Source organism: Canis lupus, chromosome 30 (genome assembly GCF_011100685.1).
Source record: "Canis lupus familiaris isolate Mischka breed German Shepherd chromosome 30, alternate assembly UU_Cfam_GSD_1.0, whole genome shotgun sequence".
Lineage (NCBI taxonomy): Eukaryota > Metazoa > Chordata > Mammalia > Carnivora > Canidae > Canis > Canis lupus.
In genome coordinates this window covers 15,466,565-15,486,876 of record NC_049251.1, presented here as the reverse complement: position 1 = coordinate 15,486,876, position 20,312 = coordinate 15,466,565, and the positions used below count along the sequence as shown (strand labels likewise).

At 46.6% G+C, this 20,312-nt stretch overlaps 1 protein-coding gene and 1 long non-coding RNA gene across 3 annotated transcripts in view; both read left to right on the top strand.

The window, feature by feature from the left end:
* The first annotated feature begins 11,155 nt into the window (after positions 1-11,155).
* Positions 11,156-12,817, top strand: LOC119866831. The gene is made up of 2 exons (XR_005381353.1): positions 11,156-11,489; positions 12,241-12,817. It is a non-coding gene; the product is annotated as an uncharacterized LOC119866831 (long non-coding RNA).
* A 945-nt stretch (positions 12,818-13,762) lies between these two features.
* Positions 13,763-20,312, top strand: part of SHC4 (SHC adaptor protein 4) — a 131,872-nt gene continuing 125,322 nt past the window's right edge. The window contains exon 1 of one of the 2 annotated variants that reach the window (XM_038580374.1): positions 13,763-14,488. In XM_038580374.1, coding sequence (XP_038436302.1) covers positions 13,898-14,488 — 591 coding nt within the window. In that variant the 5' untranslated portion in view covers positions 13,763-13,897. The remainder of the gene's footprint in view (positions 14,489-20,312) is intronic. The other variant, XM_038580373.1, reaches the window with a different exon arrangement.

Genomic DNA, 20,312 nt, shown 5'->3' with positions numbered 1-20,312 from the left:
AGAGAGAGCAGGGGGAGGGGCAGAGGGAGAGGGAGAAGCAGGCTCCCCTCCCAGCAGGGAGCTGGATGTGGGGCTCCATCCCAGGACCCCAGGACCATGACTGGAGCTGAAGGCAGACGCCCAACTGACAGAGCCACCCAGATGCCCGGAGGCGGCAGCAGCAGCAGCAGCAGCATCTGTACCGATGATTGCTCGTTAGGGTCTGGTGGAGAGAAATCTGCTCACCTCCAGTCTCCGTCCCGTTCTCTCCCCAGCTCCCAGACAAAGACAGATTCATATTGCATGTGACGTGTTTGCCTGGGTCCCCTTCAGGGCCACCAGTTCCAGGAATCTGTACTGGCTTTCCTCCCACTCTCCCTATCCTGTCGGCCCCAGCCAGAGGACACAGCTATTGACATAAACGCTGCCCGCTGTCCCAGCGAGGAGGCGAGCACGTTTCTATTTTCATCTGAATTCCCAGCATCTTGGGGAATGAACTTGGCCGTTCCTACCGACCAGACCCCCGAGGAAGGAGGAGAGCCTGCAGGCTCCTTCTGTAACCTTCCTTTGACTTGGACCCAGAAGACAAAGGTGAACTTGAGTGCTGCGGGGACACAGCTTCCCTTTATGCGGCCACCGAGCCCCGGGGCTGCCTCCTCGGCGCACTGAGGCCCTTTTGTCCCGCGGGGCGCCCCCGGCCTGACTGCCCACTCTGTTGAGGCGCGTTGCAGCTCGCTCTGCCCCTCCCCCGGGGCTCGCAGCCCTGGACGGGGCCTTCGGAGTCCGGCCGCCGCACACAGGCCCTTTTCTTCTCCCCGCGCCTGCAGCTTTGAAGCTGCGCCCTGGCAGACTGGCCCGCGCGGGGCGGGCGGGGCGGGCGGTTCCCGGGCCTGGCGGGCACCCCGGGCCGCAGAGGGGGCGCGCACAGACCCTGCAGTTCTCACGTCGGGCCTCGAAAACTGGCATCCTCTGCCACCCAGCGCTGCTACTTACAGGAGCTCATGATGTATCCTGGGACCCTAAAAAGTGTTCATTCTAATCTTCTTACAAAAATTTTCAGGCATGGGATCCCTGGGTGGCGCAGCGGTGTGGCGCCTGCCTTGGGCCCAGGGCGCGATCCTGGAGACCCGGGATCGAATCCCACGTCGGGCTCCCGGTGCATGGAGCCTGCTTCTCCCTCTGCCTGTGTCTCTGCGCCCCTCTCTGTGTGTGTGTGTGACTATCATAAATAAAATAAAATAAAATAAAATTTTTTCAGGCATGCAGAAAAGTTGAAGGAATGGTACAGTGGATGCTCATATGTGCATTATCTGGAGTCTGATTAGCATTTTGCATGGAAGGATTTAGCTACAAGAACGATCATTGCCCCCCAAGCGTAGTGTGTGTCTGTAGAAACCTAAATGCCCCCACCCACTGTGTGTTAAATTATGGCACATTTGCACAATGGTACTATGTAGCAATTAAAATAACACCGTACATCTAGTGGCATGGAAAAATGTTGGGGTTTTTTTTGTTTGTTTGTTTGTTTGTTTAATGTAGAAAACTGCACGATATCATGTTATGTTTTGTTAGGAAAAGAGTCAGTGTAGGGGAAAAAAGACACTGAGGTTATATATTAACATGGTAACAGGATTGTGTCGAAATTCAGATATGAGTGAATTTGATTTTCATCCCTGGCTTATTTTTATTCCTTTCAATGAAGATCTATGGCAAGTGAAAAAAGGAATTTAAAACATGCATGGTCAGCTCAGAGAGGCCAGTAGGACTCTGAGATTATTCCAGTACCCTTGATCCTGGCAAAAGTTCTGGGGCTGTCCTAGCTCCTGTGCAAATATTGCTGCATAGCCCATCCTGGCCAGTTAGAGCTCACCAGCGCCCCTGCCCCAGTTTCCTAAGTATGAGCACCACGCCCTCCTTTCCTTCTCTGTCCCTGCTCTCCTGCAGCAAAGTGGATTCTTCTCTCTCATCACGGACTTTTAGGTCAGGGAGGTTCCCTTGCTATCCACTCCCTCTGTACCCCCCCCCCCCGCCCCCCCGAAGTAAAAGTCTGTGCGATGAAATTCCTCTTCTTAAATAGAAGGCCAGGGCTTACCCCAGAGGCTCCATGCTGCCCATGGGCCCCAAGTTCTTTCTCTATGAGGTGCCTGGCCCCAGTAGACTCCCATGGGAGACACTGTGTCAGTGTGGTTCTTCAAGAACCCCTAGGACCAGCTGGGTAATATACTTTCATCACCATACAAACAGTGACACAGTATACTACAGTGATAAGAGCTCGCTGGACACATATTTTAAATTTCCAAAGTAAATCCACACTCTCTCACAGTGGTTCCCAGAGCAGTATCAAAAAAATCATTTGGAGATGGCCATGGGGTGGTCAACTTTTATTTTGCCATGTAAAACCACTTACAAACTAAAAACCAAAAGAAAAAGATGTTTTACCACACACACAAAATAAGGACAATCTCAAAATTTAAAAAACAACAATATTTACATTTAACTCTCAAATCGTAGTGTTATGGTTCACTTCTCCCACTACATACTTATAAAATCATTACTTTTTGTATATAACCTGGAAAATGCTGTTTTACAGACAGACAAGCCCTAGTGGGAACCACTTCTTCATCGGTTTTGATACTTATAATCTTGCAAGTGAGGAAAGTAAGCTTCAGAGAACATCAGCTAAGTGGTGGAATTAGGATTCAAATTTGAGTCTGTCTGTTCCAGAACCAGCAGTCTTTTCAGGTTGCATCTGCATAACCAGGTTGCCCTGTGGGTTTTCCAGGAAACGGTAGACAGAAATAGACCCGATTTGCTTTTCAAAGCCGTGGCTAGACTTGGGTCACCAGAATAAACCCCAATAGATAAGATTTTATCTTTGATCCAAAAATCGCAGAGCTCATCAGATGGTATTAGCCATTCAGAGCAGTACCACCCTATTCTCATTATTTGCTTTACCAGCAAATTTATATTCACAGTTGATATCAAGCAGAGGAGCACACATTAGAATTCTAATCTACCCATCTAACTCTACTGATCGATGCCAGAAATTCCTCTAGTTTGATTGCCTCCATTGATGTGTTTGAAAAAAAATCATTAAACACTTGGGAATAAGGTAAGAAGGTGGACAGTTTATCCTTTCAGTGTTACACCGAAGCAATCTTTAACAGGCTCAATGGGGAATTATTTTATTATCTGGAGGAATGTAGCTGTGTATGACTTTGGTTTTTACTATTAATTAAGGGTTCAGACTCTGAAGTGACATGTTAGCTTGTAGACCTTGCCTAGAATAGAGGCAAATAATTTTTGTCCAGTAGAAAAGATAACCAAAAGGTTACGGTTCTGTTGCCCTGTAGTACATTAACCAGTTTTGTTTCTTACTTGGCAAACTTACATCATAACACCTTTCCTGGTGGACTATACAAACTTGTGTTCATCTAATCCACATTTGAAACCAAACTTACCTCACTGCTGGTTTGGTCCCTCTTTCATGAGCTGAATAAAATCTACTGAAAGGCAGGTCACTACCAACACCACTTTAAAATGGTATCAATCATTTGCCTCAGTGTGAATGAAGAATCTGAGAACAGATTTTGAGAAGTTGAAAGATGCAGGACTTCGGATCTGAGGAAGATGAGGGAGACGGTGCATTGGGGGAGGCGAAATTAGCCAAGCTTCTCAGGACAGTTATATAAGAATACTTACATTTTTTCACATAGTTCCCTTGTCTTTGAGCAGTGGCCAGGGGCATGGCTTGATAGAAATAGGATTTCCGAGGAATAGTGACTGGGGAAGAGATTAAAAAGCTAGATGGGGCTAGCCAGGGGGAAGGATTAGAATTTCATTCTGTAAATCACGGGATCATTAAAGATTTTAATTCAGGAACTGGTACGATCATATTTTTTGAATCAGAAAGGAAGATAATTCTAACAAGAGTGTATAGAGTGTGTGAAGGGAGAGGCCTAGTGAGAGGTGACCAGGGTTTGACATCTTTGAGAACATATGTGAGTGGAAACTTGAGTATAAAGTCAAAAGGCGATTCAAAGGTAGGATGGACAGATTTGATGAGTGATCAGATACGGAGTGTGAAGAGAGGGAAGAGTCTGAGGATGGAAGGATGGTGATGGAGATCAAGGTGGATCCCATTATTTTTTGACCTGTTGAATTTGAAAGTCATCTGAAATTTGAATCTGGAACTTAATGAGCTTGAACCAGAGAGAAAATTTGAGTTTTAGTATTGGCTCTGAATAGAAGTCATGGACATATGTGTGATTATTGAAGAAAAACTTATCATTGGAGAACCTCTAGTACTTCACTGGCTAGGGAATGGTATGGTTCACTAGAAGGCATCCTCTTCAATTGCAGCATGTTACTGCTGGGAACAGAGCCATGAACAGTCCACGGCTCCATACCTGGGCACAGAATATGGACGCCCCATTCCCATTTTACTTTGTAGAAACGAAGGCTCAGAACAACAAAACAGATTTCTTAAGTGTATGTTTCAGGAATGGAACATTAGACTGGAAACACCTCCTAGAGTTAATCCTGCAGTTCTGACAAGTATAAATGAAGATATCATTTATCTGGGGAACTAGAATTCGATGGGGCAAAACTTTTTTTCTCATTTCTTTACTCATTTATTAAGGTGGTGGTTGCTTTTTTTTAATCCCACGGGGCAAAATGCATCTTTCCCCCAACTCATCATACAAGGTGTCTGTATTAGTACTATTGGTTGTACTGCTGCTGTAAAAAAAATTTACCTCAAACTTAGCTGCTTGAACACAAATTTGTTATTCTAACCTTCCAAAGGTATTTCCATCCTCTGGCCACCGAAGCTTATATCTGCCCCACATGCAAAATACATTCACCTCCATCCAGATTCCCCAAAGTCTTAGCCTAGTATAGCATCAGCTTAAAGTCCAAAATCTCATCAGCTCACAAGTTCCAAGTTTTACCATCTAAATCGTCTAAATCAGGTATTGGCAAAGCTCTGGGAATAATCCATTCTTTGCCTTTGTGGGCCTGTGACACTCAAACAAATGATCTGTTCTCAAAATATAATGATAGGACAGACTTAGTTTAACAGCTATAGGTGTTCCAGTTCAAAAAGGGAGAAACCTGAAAGCAAATAAGAGTTACTGGTCTTAAGTCATTTCTAAATCCAGCTGAGAAAATTCCTTTAGGTGTCAAGATGTGGGAATAATCCTTTGTGGCTGTGGCTCTGTCCCCTGGGTTCCTGGCTGTCTTCTGAATCATCCTTCCTTTTCGTGGGGGGTAGCATGTATTTGTGGCTGAGCAGTTTTATCAGCCCGTTTCTTGTGTATAGAATTTTGATGGTTTGACAACCTTCTTTCATTTTGGATTTTGTCTATTTCAGCTCAAGCTGGCAGTGTTTCTGCTGGTGTGACATTCTCAAGAAATCTATGGGTCTCCCATGTGTGTCATGAGGATTTACTCCATTAGACAAGGGGCTTATTCATAGACCTTTCCGAGATAATCTCATCTCTATTTTTGACTGTTGTTGATCTGGCTCCGAGAACACACCTTAAGCTCTCTAGTTTGATTGGGGATATTTATGAGGCACACTCTTAATCTAAGAGCCTTTTATGTGACTTTATACTCTGACCAGCATCTTCGGAGGCGTCATACCTTTTGCTTTTGCTGTAGAATGCACATTTCTGACAGTGAGTTTTGTTAATTTTAGCATCTTTTGCCATCCAGATAGTCTGAGGATTTTTAAAATTAACAAATCCTGGGGGTTTTGTTGAACATTTCTTACTTCAATTTGTTATTTTCTTTTCTCATTTTACTAAAAGCAGCAAGAAGAAACTAGACCTCACTTTTAACACTGGGCTTGGAAATCTCTGCTAAGTGTTCAATTTTATTTTTGTATATATGTTTTGTTTTTTTTTTTTTTTTTTTTTACAAATCCTGCTTTTCACATGACTGCAGGACACAATTCCACTAAGTTTTCTGCCACTATTTAAGAGGGATTCTCTTTCCTCTAGTTTCCAGTTTCCAAGAACATGCTTTTCAGTTTATTCTGCGACCTTTTTTGCAGGACCTTTCATGTCTGATATTTCTACTAAGAGTGCATTCAGAGAAATTTAGGCTTTTTTGATCATGCCTCTCAAAATTCCCCCAGCCACTCCTTGTTGCCCATTCTGTACTAGTAGCACCCTACCCCTGGTGTCAAAATCCATATTAGTTTTTTTTTTTTTTATTTCAGCCATAACAAATTACTGCCAACTTAGCTTACATGATAGACAATAGAAATTTATCCAATTGCTCTGTATGTTAGAGGAGAAGTCTCACATGGGTCTCACCAGGCTAAAATAAAAGTGTTGGCAGGACTGCATTCTTCTCTGGAGGCTTTAGGGAAGCCTCTCTCTCTCTCTCTTTCTCTCTCTCTCTTCCTTTCCCTTCCAGCCTCTCTCCCTCCATTTCTTCTTTCCTTCCTCCCTGAGCTCTTAACCTATAATCCATGGAAGAAGTCATTGGAACCTTCAATCTGTTGTCAGAGGCATAGATAACAACCTGGGCTTGTTATTGGCATCTGGAGTGGCAGGCAATCTTAACCTGTGGGATCTAACACTATCTCCGGATAGTGCCAGAATTGAGTTGAACTGTAAGACACCCAGCTAGTGTCACCGAAAATTGCTTGGTGGTGTGGGGAAACTCCCTGCTCTGTACACGAACACTGGAATTTGATGATCAGAACTACCTTTTATGTTTGCAGAGTTTCTTTTGCCATGTCCCTAGTATTAGGTCATGGATATCTTTGAGAGCCTTTAGTCTGCCTGCCATCATGTTAGCAAGCAGATTTGAACCCAAGTTGGTCTTATTACACTTGGACTTTTTCTACTAGACTCCATGGTATCCTCTCATAACTGCCCAGAAGCCCTGCTCATCTTGTACCTCTGTATTTGCCACTTTTGTTGTAGCAGATGGTAATTCTTTGGGTTGCAAGTAATAGGTAACATTTAACTAAGAGCTGCTTGAGCTGTTTAAACCAGTAAATGGGGGATCCCTGGGTGGCTCAGCAGTTTAGCGCCTGCCTTTGGCCCAGGGCGCGGTCCTGGAGTCCCAAGATCGAGTGCCACATCGGGCTCCCTGCATGGAGCCTGCTTCTCTCTCTGCCTGTGTCTCTGCCTCTCTCTCTCTCTCTCTCTCTCTCAGTCTATCATGAATAAATAAAATCTTAAAAAAATAAATCAGTAAATGTTTATTTTTCTCACATAACAACACATCTGGAGATGGTAATTGGTCTTGTTTCAGTGATTCAATGATGTCAAGGCCATTGGCCCAATTTGATTGGCCTTTCCCTTATAGTTGCAATATGGCTGCCACAGCTTCAGCTATCACGTCCACATTCAAGACAGGAAGACATGGGGCGCCTGGGTGGCTCAGTCAGTTGAGCGTCCACCTCTTGATTTCAGCTGAGGGCATGATCTGAGGGTCCTGGGATCAAGCCCCACATCAAACTCCCTGCTCAGCACAGAGTCTGCTTAAGATCCTCTCCCTCTGTCCCTCTCCCTCAGTTTATGCTCTCTCTCTCAAACAAAACAAAACAAAACAAAACAAAACAAAACAAAAGACAAGAAGACATGGGAAAAGGAAGAGTAGGCTCCAGTTTTGTCTGCCCCTTTTTGTTTGGTTGGTTGCTGTTGTCATTGCTGTTGTCTGCTCCTTTTATGAGGAAGGCAGATATTTTCCCTGAAGACCCATGAGACTCCAGTTGTATCCCATAGACCAGCGCTGTGTCATATGCCCCCACCTCCTGCAGGTGCAAGGAAGCCTGAGAAAGTGAGTATTTAGCTTTTTTTTTTTTTTTTTTTTTTTTAGCTGGTAGAGGCAGGCAAACGAAGAGGATTAGAAATGAAGTTTGGATTAGCTAGCTCATAGTGCCAGAATTTTCATCTGTCCAGGACCCTGTCTTTGCTTTTTTCTCTTGCCAGTCCACAATTAGAGTTAGAATCATGTTCCTGAGTCAGACACCTCCTGATGGCTGTGCTATGACCACCTGTCCGACAACCCACTCACTCCTTCTTGTAAGATATCCCTGACCCTAGTGAACCACTTAGACTGCCATGTGCAGTGGCCTGGATCCACTGCTTGTCATTGCCCACTGCTGGCTCTAGAAGCACCTGACTACTTTTCATAGGCCTAAGGACTCCATTTCTCCCACTGGCTATGCAGAGGAAAGCTTCCATTCTGACAGCACCTATTTTTTTATGGGTCATTCCTATGTGGTTTGTGTGTGTGTGTGCGTGTGTGTGTGTGCACATGTATGCCTGCATGTACAGGTGCAGAAAAAAAAAAAAGGAGAGAACAGGCCACATTGACCAAGGACATTTTATCCTATGCTAGCTCTAAATTCTATCAAGGTAGAGAGTCTTTTGAGAATATAACTCTGGTGGAAATACCGTTGTCTCCAGTCTCTCCTTCAGTAACAGACTATGATTTTATGTAGCAGACATGTACCAGGCAAAAGACTTCTTCATTCTCAGATGAAGATTTTAGTGTCTCTTATAGCTAGGAGCAACCATGTGACTAAGTTCTGGCTAATGGGATATAAGTGGAAACATTGTATTGGGCTTTCAGGACATTTCTTTAAAGTGAGTGAGCATGTTCTTCTTTGTCCTCTCACCCATTTGGCTATCCGGAGTGCAGATGAAATGGCTAGAGCACTGTCAGCCATTTTGGACCAGGAGGAGGAGAGATACAGTTAGTTGACCTTAGAACAACATGGGTTTGAGCTGCATGGGTCCATTTATAATACACAGATTTTTTCAATAAATATAGTACATTACTATAAATCTATTTTCTCTTCCTTATGATTTTCTTTTTTTTTTAATTTTTATTTATTTATGATAGTCACACAGAGAGAGAGAGAGAGAGGAGTCTCCATGCACCGGGAGCCCGACATGGGACTCGATCCCGGGTCTCCAGGACCACGCCCTGGGCCAAAGGCAGGCGCCAAACCGCTGCGCCACCCAGGGATCCCATCCTTATGATTTTCTTAATAACATTTTCTAGTTCTCTAGCTTATTTTATTGTAAAAATACAGTATATAATACATATAACATACAAAATATATATTGATTGACTTTATGTTATTGTAAGGTTTCCAGGCAACAGTGGGCTACTAGTAGTTAGGTTTGGGGGAGTCAAAGGTTACACATACACACTTGTAACAAAAGTTACATCCGTGCAGATGTGCGGCACCCCTATCCCCTATTTTGTTCAAGGATCAACTCTACTTTAAGAGTGGCCAAGAGCTGACACTATCCCTGAACTTCCAACCTCCAGGGAAATACATTTTTTGTTTAAGTCACTGTTCTTTTGGATTTTTGTGTTTTTGCATCTAAGCCTGACCCTGAATAACTCACCTACGTATCATCTGCATGATGTCTAACACTTGCAATAGTCCTTCCAGGTACATTATCTCATTTTTAACAGATAGGAAAACACTCATTTTTCTGTGTTATTTCTAGCAGATCCTGGGGTCAAAGAGAGCCAGTAAGGGCCAGTAGCAACCATCAGAGAGCTGTTTACCTGTCAAGACTGAAGACCGTAGGAAAACTGAAAGCATTTGGTTGAGGGAGTGAAAGGAAGATGTTGCTTTTGGAGTTAATAGCCACTCTAGGAGGAATGGACCTACCTTTATTTTTGTGCAGCTGGGCCCTAACTCTCTGAGACACAGCCCTTTCTCTCACCATTTCACTTCCCCATTTTTCAAGCGGCATTTTGGTCCTTGCAAGAACTTTATATCAATATTGTCTTGTGGACTTTTATCCCCCTGAAATAGAAATTAAGCAATGTTTTCATGACTCACTGATGAGCTGTTCAACTCATTCTCGGTACAAGCTCTTCAGGAGCAGGTCTTTGTGATAGAAATGGTATTGGTGGCTGGAGTAAGAGTCCTTGTGGTATAAAGTACCTGGTGACCTGCTCTACTTGGTTCCAGAGTAGCAATTGGCCTGTAGTCCACCAGAGCTGTTTCTGTCTTGTTCTGTTTCTGCCTTCCTGCACTATCTCTGGCACACCCTCCCTCTGTCCCAAATCTCACATGGGGCTATCTTCCAAAGCTGGCCAGGCATTTTTCTCAGGTGTCCTTCTTCCCCAGTCCTCTAAGAAATCCTAGCAGGACCTGGCTGATCCCATCATGGCCCAGCCTGACTCAGCTCTTCCTTGAACCTGCCTGTTCCATCCTAGAAGCCCAGCCAGGGCAGGCTGTCCCTTAAGAAGCTGGCATGTGGATTCACAGCAGGCATCCTTGGAGGGGGCGGGTGGGATGTCTCTGAACAAAGGATGCAAATGTAGTGGTCCAAAGCCCTGTTTTCCAAGGGCAGTGATGAGAGGGGTTAATGGTACTCTGATGATTTAATGACAGTAATGGCTTTTCTTATCTATTATTCATATTTTTACTCCTAGCAATCCTGTGAGGTATTTAGGGTGAATTTTATAGATATGATCTCCAAGGAGGAGAAGGGAACAAAAACTAAACATTTAATGAAAGCCAAGTTTGAGTTTGTTTTTTGTACACACTGGCTGGTATCACAGCAGGTAAGGGCATGTGATTGAAGTGAGTCAGCACTTGGTTCTACACTAGACCTGCTGTGTAGACTCACTGGCTGTGAGGCTTAGACAGGCCAGTAAATAAACCAGAGTGGCTGAGTTAACTCAGAGCCTTGACTGCCTCTTTTGCAACATGGAGATGATGGGCCTGGGATCTAGATGTGAGCTCTCTGGTGCCCTGGGAGGCAGTACGGTATAGTGGCTATCAGTACAGGCTTTCCAGAGCTGCTGGAACAATCCTGGCATCATTGTTCAATAGCCAGGCAACCTGGGCCAAGTCATCAAACTTAATCTGATCCTCATTTCCACATCTGTAAGGTGGTGATGAAAACACCTCCTAGCCTCCAGGAGTTGTTATAATGATGGAATGAGGATGCAGGTAAACTGTCTTTTGTTCCACAAATAGAAGTTCTTACTTTAATTATTTTTAGCATTACTGATTGAAGAGGATATTCTAATGTTCTGGAAAGAAGGAGACCATCCACCTAGCCCGCCCACATACCTAGAATAGAGATGCACTCAATTAATGAGCTTCTCTTGGGCTGTTGGGACAGCTTTTCAGCCACCACCTTTGGGCTGAGAGCTGTCTGGCTGTGTTAGCCTCTCAGGCTGTTCCTCACTCCCAAGACGCAGATCTGGTTCCTTTCACCTTCCTGATAGGCCCTGGCAGAGCTGCCCAGGACAGCCAAGGTCTCCAGGGCTCCCAGGGACAGAGAAGCAGCCCACGGGGGCCATGGCTGCCTTCGTACCTTACGTAGTCTCGCCTGATCCACCCTGCCCGTCGGCCCTCCGAGGACTCAGTCCTCCTGAGGAATGTGGACTGCCTGAGCCCCTGGAGTCTGGCCAGCACAGTGCCTACCCCCGTGAGCCGGTTGCCCCGGGCACCCCCTCCGCCAGTCAAGGAGACCTCAGCAAGGACTCCCATTAACCAGGTGGGCTCCTGTTGCTCCTTCTTTCCCCAGACCCACACAATTGTTAGGAAATTGTTTCTTTGAATGGTGCTGGCTTCCTCAGCTTTTCCTACTCTGTGCTCAGTTTTCAATTGCGGGCCGCGGTGTAGACTCTGTATTACAGGGGATAGGATACCTGCCAGCTTCAGAGTCAAGCTGGTTCAAAGCAGCCTTTCTTTACCCTGAGTGGCACGTACTTACTTAGTGAGGCAGGCACCGTATGGCATGTGGTGCCAAGTGCTTTACAGGGACTAGTATTATCTCCTGGACCCTCAAAACGTGTCTGTTAGATAGCTGCTCTTAACAGATGAGGGCATCCAGGCACAGGGGCGCAAAGTGACTTTCTCGAGGCCGCATAGCATGGGCATCTGTGACAACAAGGAGCCCTGGGAGGGGAGAAGAGGCCAGGGGATGAAAGAAAAAGAGGAAGGCTACTTCACACCTTGCCCTCCAGGATGGTGGTGGTGGTCGGGGGGCGGGGGGGGTGTCCAACTGCCTTAGCCACTTTCTCAGTTTTGCAGAAGAAGGTATAGAGGTGGAAAGAAGAGATCAGCCAGGATTGAAGGGAGGGTTTATGAAGATGCAAAAAGGCCTTTCCGCAGAAAAACACATTCCAAGGGTTTTGGCAGACAGGATGTCAAAAGGTGCCTTTTTGCTCTGGGGGGAGCAGGAAGCAGCCAGGATGCCTTTTGGTTGGTCGTAAGCAACCATTTAATTCCGACCCTGTGTTTAGATCCCAAGGGAGCCCAAGCCACCAAAGTCATGAATACACATGAGCCCAATGCAGCCTCGTGGACAATAAGACAATGAAGGTGACATCTCGGATTCCCGCAGTCGGTGGCCACATTGTTTTAATTTGCAAATTAATGAACAATTTCAGATGTCAGAGCTTTGGCCTACGGAGAAATGTAACCTTCAGCTGAGATTTTCTTATCTCTTCTGATATGGATGTCTACATCTTCCCTGGGTTTCAGCAGTTTCCTCTTCTCTGCTCCTAAAAGAACCTGCATTTCCCTTTCCTGACTCCCTTCCTGGCTTCCTGTGTGCTAAGCCTTTGCAGTTGTCATCATGTCTTCAGAAGGCATTTGATAGGTACAGGAAGTTGCACCAGACGGGAGATGGAACCAGCAATCAATAAAAAAAGAACTATGTTTCTAAGAAAAAATGCATCACGGCTTCCCACCGGAGTTGTGTACCATATGTCCTAATATCCGTGGAACAATGGATCTAAATTTTAGCTCTTCTGCTTGGCTGTCCTGGCCATCTAAACAAAACAAAACAAATCAAAAAAAAAAAAAAAAAGAAAGAAAGGAGACCTTTTAACCTGCTGCTACCCAGCTTCCTGACCATTCCGAGTAAAGACTGCCTTCCCTTTTAACCCTTTCATCAGATATCACAAAATAAAATCTCTCCTTCCAGCTTTATTTCTTCTGGCTACTAGTTTAGTATATTTATGGTGCATGAGTCATCAAGCTGCCGCCTGATTGGAGAAAAACCCAGCACCCCTGAGACCATCAGTCAATTACAGCTATTCTCAGCTTCATTCACAGATTTATTAGCTTGCACACACAGAGAGAAATTCATTCAGCAAAGTTCATTCATAAAAATTTCAACACTCTGCATCATCCTGCACATCTCAGCCTTCTGCTGCCGGCGGGCTCCTGAAAGAAGCTCTGAGACGAGCCCGGGAGGGCTCAGGGAGGGAGGGGAGCTCCCCCTGGGCTGGGTGGGCTGGCTGGGAGGGATCTGAGGCGCCCCGAGGGCTCGCAGGTCCCTGCGATGATGCGGAGCGCCGCCCGTCACTAGTCCCTCTGGCGTGTGGCCCGCACGGGATGCAGGACAAGATCTTCCGAGAGAGGAAGCCCATCGGCACCAACGGGCTCAGGCCGAAAGGCCTTTGGCTCATATATACATTTTTTTTTTTTCCTCCTTCCTTTTTTAAATGAACAGTCACTGGAACAAATAAAGGGTTAATAGGCCAGTCATTGCCCCGCCCCGTGGGAGCCGGAGGGAGCAGGTTTGAAAGTTCCTTGTGCAGGAGGGAGGGCTGGGGGTGGGGGGCGCTAAGCACCTCTGCGCCGCGGCGGGCCGGGCCGGGCCGGGCCGGGGGGTGGGCGGCGGGTTCCGAGCCCGAGACTTGGCCCTGAGCGCTCCGGCCGCCGCCCGTGCTGCCGCGGCCGGGAGGGCTGCAGTCGGCGGGGGAGGGGGAGGGGGAGGGGAGCCCCCCCACCCCCCCGGAGCCCCCGAGGCGGGCGGGGCAGAGCGCAGAGTCGGGAGCCGCGGCGGCCGCGGGGTGCGCGGGGGCTGAGGCTTTTGCCTTGGGATCCGCCGATCCCGCAGGCGACCCGGCGATTCGTGCACCGCTGTCCTGCTGCAGCACGGCCAGGGCTATGCGAAGACGCGGTCGGGACAGCCTGGCGGGACTTGTGCTGTGCGTAGGACTCGTCGGGCACCCCGGGATGCTGCACAGGGCCAAGTACAGCCGCTTTCGCAACGAGTCCGTCACGTCCCTGGACGAAAGCGGCCCCGGAGGAGGCGCGGGGGGCGACAAGGGCTCGCCTCAGCCTCCCTACCCCGCCCTGGCACCTCACCTGCCGCCTGAAGATGCCACCTTGGCGGCCCAGGAGAGCCCCACCCCACTGTGCACCTTGATCCCTCGCATGGCCAGCGTGAAGCTGGCCAACCCGGCCACCCTGCTGAGTCTGAAAAACTTTTGCTTGGGTACCAAAGAGGTGCCCCGGCTGAAGCTCCAGGAGAGCCAGGACCCGGCTCCCAGCAGCCCGGCCCCCCCCGAAGCCGGTCTCACTAGGGCTGGGCCCGCACCTCTGCCGCAGCAGCCAGGCCCGGTGGGGCACAGGGCAACCGTCTTAACTCCCGAGGCCTGTCCCCTTCCTGGCGCTGGGCAGCCAACCCCAGGGAGCAGGCAGGACAGGCATTTTCTGCAGCACCTGTTGGGGATGGGCATGAACTACTATGTGAGGGTAAGTCTGCCCCTCTCTGTACCCCTTCTAAGAACTCCTGGGGAAGGGGGCGTTTTCCGGGCGTTCTGCAAGGGGCTGGCTGCACACCACCTGGCTGGGTTCTAGGTTTGGACAAGACATTGTGTAACTGGACTGAGACGAGGGGAGCCGGGCTTACAGGTTTCCCTGGGAATATCTGGCTTGTACTGAAGTCCGACAACTTTTGATTCAAGGACATGGACTGGTGCTAACTTGTAGGTAGCTTCCAGGGGTAGGGACAACTTCTGATAGAGTCAGCGAGAGATGGTGCCATCGTCTTGTTCCCCCTGGACCTGGCATTCTGGCCAGGAACAGTGAAGAATTTCAAATCTGTTTAGTGATTGAGACCTGCTAGGCTCTATCAGCCATTGTATTTCGGTAGAGATTTTTTTTCACTAGAGGAATGCCTGATGTGTAAGGCACTTGAATTATATTTAAAAATGTAATTCAGCATGTAACGAGTATGTCTCAGAACGTGGCCCAGTCTCCGTGCTTGTGTTAAGAGCTAGTCTTAGGTCTTTGGTGCCCAGACCTTTATTGCCTACACTGCGGCAAATGGGCCTTGTCTGTGAGCTATGTGCAAAATCAGGGCCCTTCCTGGCCTCACGTCGGCCCTTGCTCGTTCCAGATCTGGGTAAGAGAAGAGAAAAAGATTTGGCTCCTGCTCTTCTGGAGCTCACATTTCAGTCGAGGAAAGCAACAAATGCGTGTGAAATAATAAGAGAACAATACTTAGCAATAGAAATCTGGTGTGAGAATGCCGAAGGAATTCAGAGAAAGGAAAAGATTGGTGTGGTCTGGGATTCATTCACATGGGGAACCTTTGGGAGAAGGTGTGTCTTGGAAGAGGTATCAGACAGATCTGGATCGGCAGAGAGGAGGAGATTCCTGGCAGGACAAGAATATGAGCCGTCTGAAAGGCAGGTATCACTGTGGTGGCTGCAGGCGAGGGTCTGGCTGAGCTTAACTGAGGAAGGGGAGGCTGGGGGGTAGTCGGTGATAGAATGACCAGCACACACTTGATGCTCAAACAAATGTGAGTTGAATAGAGACAAATATAGATCATGCGTGGCTTGGGGAAGAGGAGCCGTTGACTGAAGCTCTTAAATGTCAAAGGAGGAGTTAGTAAACACTTGTGATTGGTAAACAGGAGCCCTTGCTCGGTTTGTAGACAAACTGTGACTTGCTGAAAGTGATTTCAAAAGGATCCACCTGGATTTATTTGAGATGGATGGAAGCAGGGAAAAATGAGAGATTGGGAGGCCAGTCAGAAAGCTACTTCAAGAGTTTAGGCACGAATGGATGGTGGGTTAAGGTGGAGGTGTGAGAAAGGAGGTGAAGACAAGAGCCTCCGTGAGACACCTCAGCAGTCTTGGGTGGTCGACCAGACCATTTCAGCTCATGATACAAATAGCAGGACAGTGAACATTTATTGAACAGTGAGTAGACTGACAACTTTGTTATTGTTGTTTATGGAGGTTGTGGGTGATTATTGGTAAAAGGTTCTGAGGGGTGAGAAATCACTTCAAATCTAAGCCTCAGAATGGGATTAGTGATGTCATTGATAGAAGCAGAGTGAGCTGGGAAGGGGATCGTGCTAAGTTTGCTTTTGTCACATTACGTTTAAAGTAATTATATCTACATGGTATTGATTTGTAGGTAAGCAGTCATGTAAGACCAGAACTCAGGTGAGAAGTCTGACATGAAGGTGTAAATCTGAGAGATAACCAACTGTCACAAATCACAAATGGACAATTAAGATCTCTCAAGGACAGCCAGATAATGAATGCTGAGAAAGTTACAGGGAGAGCAGGCGTGGGACAGCTTTGGCAAATGAATAAGTCAGACCTCTAAGGAAGATAAATTTATGGGACACTCAGTTCTTGCCCTCCCCCATGGTGACATGGCTCATAATGGAAATAGCTTCACGTATCTGCTGAAATGGGCACGTTCTCATTCGTCAACCCAAGTGTCTACCAGGCTGTAGTGGAAAACCGAGCGACTCCAAACCCATGTTCTCTGCACCTGCCTTTCCATCACCTAGACATCCTCTACTCCCTGCCTTGTCTTTCCTCCGGTTCTGCATCTCCTTCCACCTCCCCACACCCACGCACTTGTACAATTTGGAATGTGAAAAGAGTTGCTGTGTGTCCTCCACTTCCCCAAGGGTGTTTTCCAGTTTAGATTTTTAATGAGGACATTGTCTTTTCATGGTGATGATAACTGACCTCAGGGAAGGCGCTGACCCCCACGAGCCAGGTGAGCCACACTATACCGCCAATAGACGATGACATGAGACACCTGTTAATGCCTCTCAGAGGAAGTCAAAATACATGGAAGAGCCTACTTTATTAATTTTTATAGAAGGCCAACTTGGAAAGATGGAAGGGACTCAGAGATTATCAAGTTCAGTGCCTCTGTGGGCAAAGTAAAGCCCAGTAAATCACTTTTTAAAATCACTTTAAAAAAGTGATTTGTTAAGGCCACAGGTGAGGCAAAAGGAGAGTTAGAACTCAAGTTCCCCTGTGTGCCACTCCTGGCTCCTTTCACCACAGCTTTCCAGCCTGGTTGAGAGTCTGTTCCTCGAAATTGTTTTAAATAGAAACCAATTTGAAGATATGAAATGCCAACCTATTAATTTACAGTTAAAAATGATCCTACCAAGTGCACCCCAGTTGTGATCCTTGTATCCCCATCTGTAGGAAGGTGCATATAGGAAGATTTAAATCAAAGGTTGCTTAGGGGCCCGGCGGGGGGGGGTGCTCAGTCAGTTAGGCATCTACTGTCTGCCTTTGGCTCAGGTCACCATCCCAGGCTCCTGGGATCGAGCTCCACATTGAGCAACCTGTTCAGCAGAGAGCTTGCTTTTCCCTCTGCCCCTCCCCCACTGCTCATTCTTTCTCACTCTCTCTCAAATAAATAAATAAAATCTTTAAAAAAAAAAAAAGTTGCTTAGGGGTGCCTGTGGGGCTCAGTCAGTTGAGCATCTGATTCTTGGTTTGGCCTCAGGTCATGATCTCAGGGTCATGGAATCAAGCCCCCAGTCTGGCTCAGGGCTCAGTGCGGTGTCAGCTTGAGATTCCCTTCCTCTCCCTCTGCCCCTCCCCCTGCTCACTCCCTCTCAAATAAATAAATCAACAAATAAAATCTTTTAAAAAAATTAAAAAAATAAAAGTTACTTAGTGATGATGATGAAATCAGAGCAGCAAGAGAGAGATTCTCGCTGGCTAGTAGACATGGAGGTGACTTTTTTTTTTTTATTTTATTTGTTCATGAGAGACACAGAGAGACAGAGGGAGAGACATAGGCAGAGGGAGAAGCAGGCTTCCTGCAGGGAGCCCGATGTGGGGCTCCATCCCAGGACCCCGGGATCATGACCTGAGCCAAAGGCAAACGCTCAACCACTGAGCCACCCAGATGCCCCTAGAGGCAACTTTTGTAGGCATAAGGTAGCCACGTATTGTACTTCCTTATCCACACCATGTGACTGCTCCTCTCCCTGCCCAAACTTGTTTATTCATTCACTCGTTTATTCAACAAATATGTATTGTGAACCAATTATGTGACCGGAACTGTACCAGGCCCTGGGGATACATCCGTGAATAAAGGAGACCAAGTCTGAGCCCCTGTGGAACTCATATTCTCGTGAGTAGAGATGGGCCCCGATTGAATAAACAAGTAAATACAATGTGTCACACGTGCTGAGTGCTAGGGAGAGCAAGAAAACAGAGGAAGTACGCAAGGCAGTTGCTTGGGCAGACATGGAAGATACTGCCTCCTTTTTGGGAGAAAATAACAGTTATAGTTAGTCTTTGTTTTCTTGCATCTTTTATCTTTACAGTAGGAGCTATATTTACCTTCTACTCTAAGTTAGATTTGACTTTGGGTTGAGTATTATTTTTTAATTAAGGATTTATTTACTTATTTGAGAGAAAGAGAAAGAGAGCAAGCTTTCGAGTGTGAATGGGGGGAGGGGCAGAGGGAGAGAATCTTCTGAGTGTGGAGCCCAGTGCAGGGCTTCATCTCCCGACCCATGAGATCATTACCTGAGCTGAGACCAAAGGTCAGATGCTCAAGTGACTGAGCCACCCAGGTGCCCCTAAATATCTTTTTTTAAATTAACTCTTTATTCATAAATTAATAAATAGTTAATTTATTAATTTTTATTAACTCTTTATTTATAAATTAATAAATAATTTATTAATTCTTTTGGTCTTATAGAATTGGTTATACAGCTAAAAATGTTTTATGAATTCTGAGCACCTATTTTTGAGTAACTTTCATTTAAGCTCAGACCTTGAACCCTCTGAAGATCTTTCAAGGAAGGTAGGCCAGCAAGCATTCTTTGAGAGATACCAGACCAGAAGTGGGACAACCAGACCCCAGTCTAAGCAAAGCAGTGAGGTGAGGTCTGTTACGTGGTGCCAAATAGTGACTTTTGTTCTCACCATAAGATTTTTTTTTTAAATTTATTTATGGTAGTCACACACACACACACAGAGAGAGAGAGAGAGAGAGGCAGAGACATAGGCAGAGGGAGAAGCAGGCTCCATGCACCGGGAGCCCGACGTGGGATTCGATCCCGGGTCTCCAGGATCACGCCCTGGGCCAAAGGCAGGCGCCAAACCACTGCGCCACCCAGGGATTCCTCAACATAAGATTAAGCCTCATTTCTTTACGAGGTATTCCCAAGTCACTTTATCCATCACCGAACATTCACTCGGAGGTCTCCCAGTTGCCCAACACCATCTATGGTGAATGTGGAAAATGTACAATGTGACCAGTGCTCTCATCCCTAGAATGAGAGGATCCTGTATGGCCTTAAAGGTGCTCCCCAGCTCCTCATTTAGTGACTCCAGCTCTTTTCTTCATATGGGAAGTGTTTAAAATCTTAGTTCCCTTTCCCATTCCCAACCCCCAAACTGCTTAAAATCTAGCTGAAAGCTAAATAAAGCAGAGGGAAAGAAACCAACTATGCCAGGGTCGCCACAGGCCAGTATAGCAGTTCTGACAGCAGCTCTGCAGGGGAGGCTGCATTTTCCGAATGATGACACTGAGCCCTCCAAAGTATGTTCTCTACCCTTTCCAACCTAAGGGAGTAGCAGACAGAGTTCAAATCTAGATTTGTCTCACCCCAGTGCTAATCTTCTTCCCACCCTCTCACGCCACCTCGGATCAAGACAGGCAATCCTGGAAGTTTGTGAACAGAAGTGTCATGGATGAAGGACCACACTGGGCAGGACTGCTTTATTCCAGGACTGACATACAGGCCTTGACTAGTTGCATTTGTTTGCAGGATTTCAATCTCTTCCCTTCAGTCCAACCCACCCCAGGGATTTCCCCATTTGGTGTTAGTTTGCTGAGGCTACTGTGACAAATAATCACAAACGAGGTGACTTACACTGCAGAAATCTATCCTCTCACAATTCTGGAGGCTAGAGGTCTGAAGCCAAGGTATTGGCAGGGTTGTACTCTCTTTAAAGGCTCTAGGAGAGGATCTTTCCTTGCCTCTTCCAGCTTTGGGTAAATGCCAACAATCTGTGGCATTTCTTGGCTTGGAGAAGCATCACTCCAATCTCTGCCTCCGTCTTCAAGTGGCTTCTTGCCTATGTGACCATGTCCAAATTTCCCTCTTCTTATAATGGTACGGGTCATTGGACTTGAGCCCACACTAATCCAGTATGACCTCATCTTAACTTGATTATATCGGCTTCCAAATAAGGTCTCACTCTTAGATTCTGGGTGTTAAGGCTTCAACTTCATTTTGAGATGGTTGTAGTTCAAACCGTAACAGTCCTCAGGAACG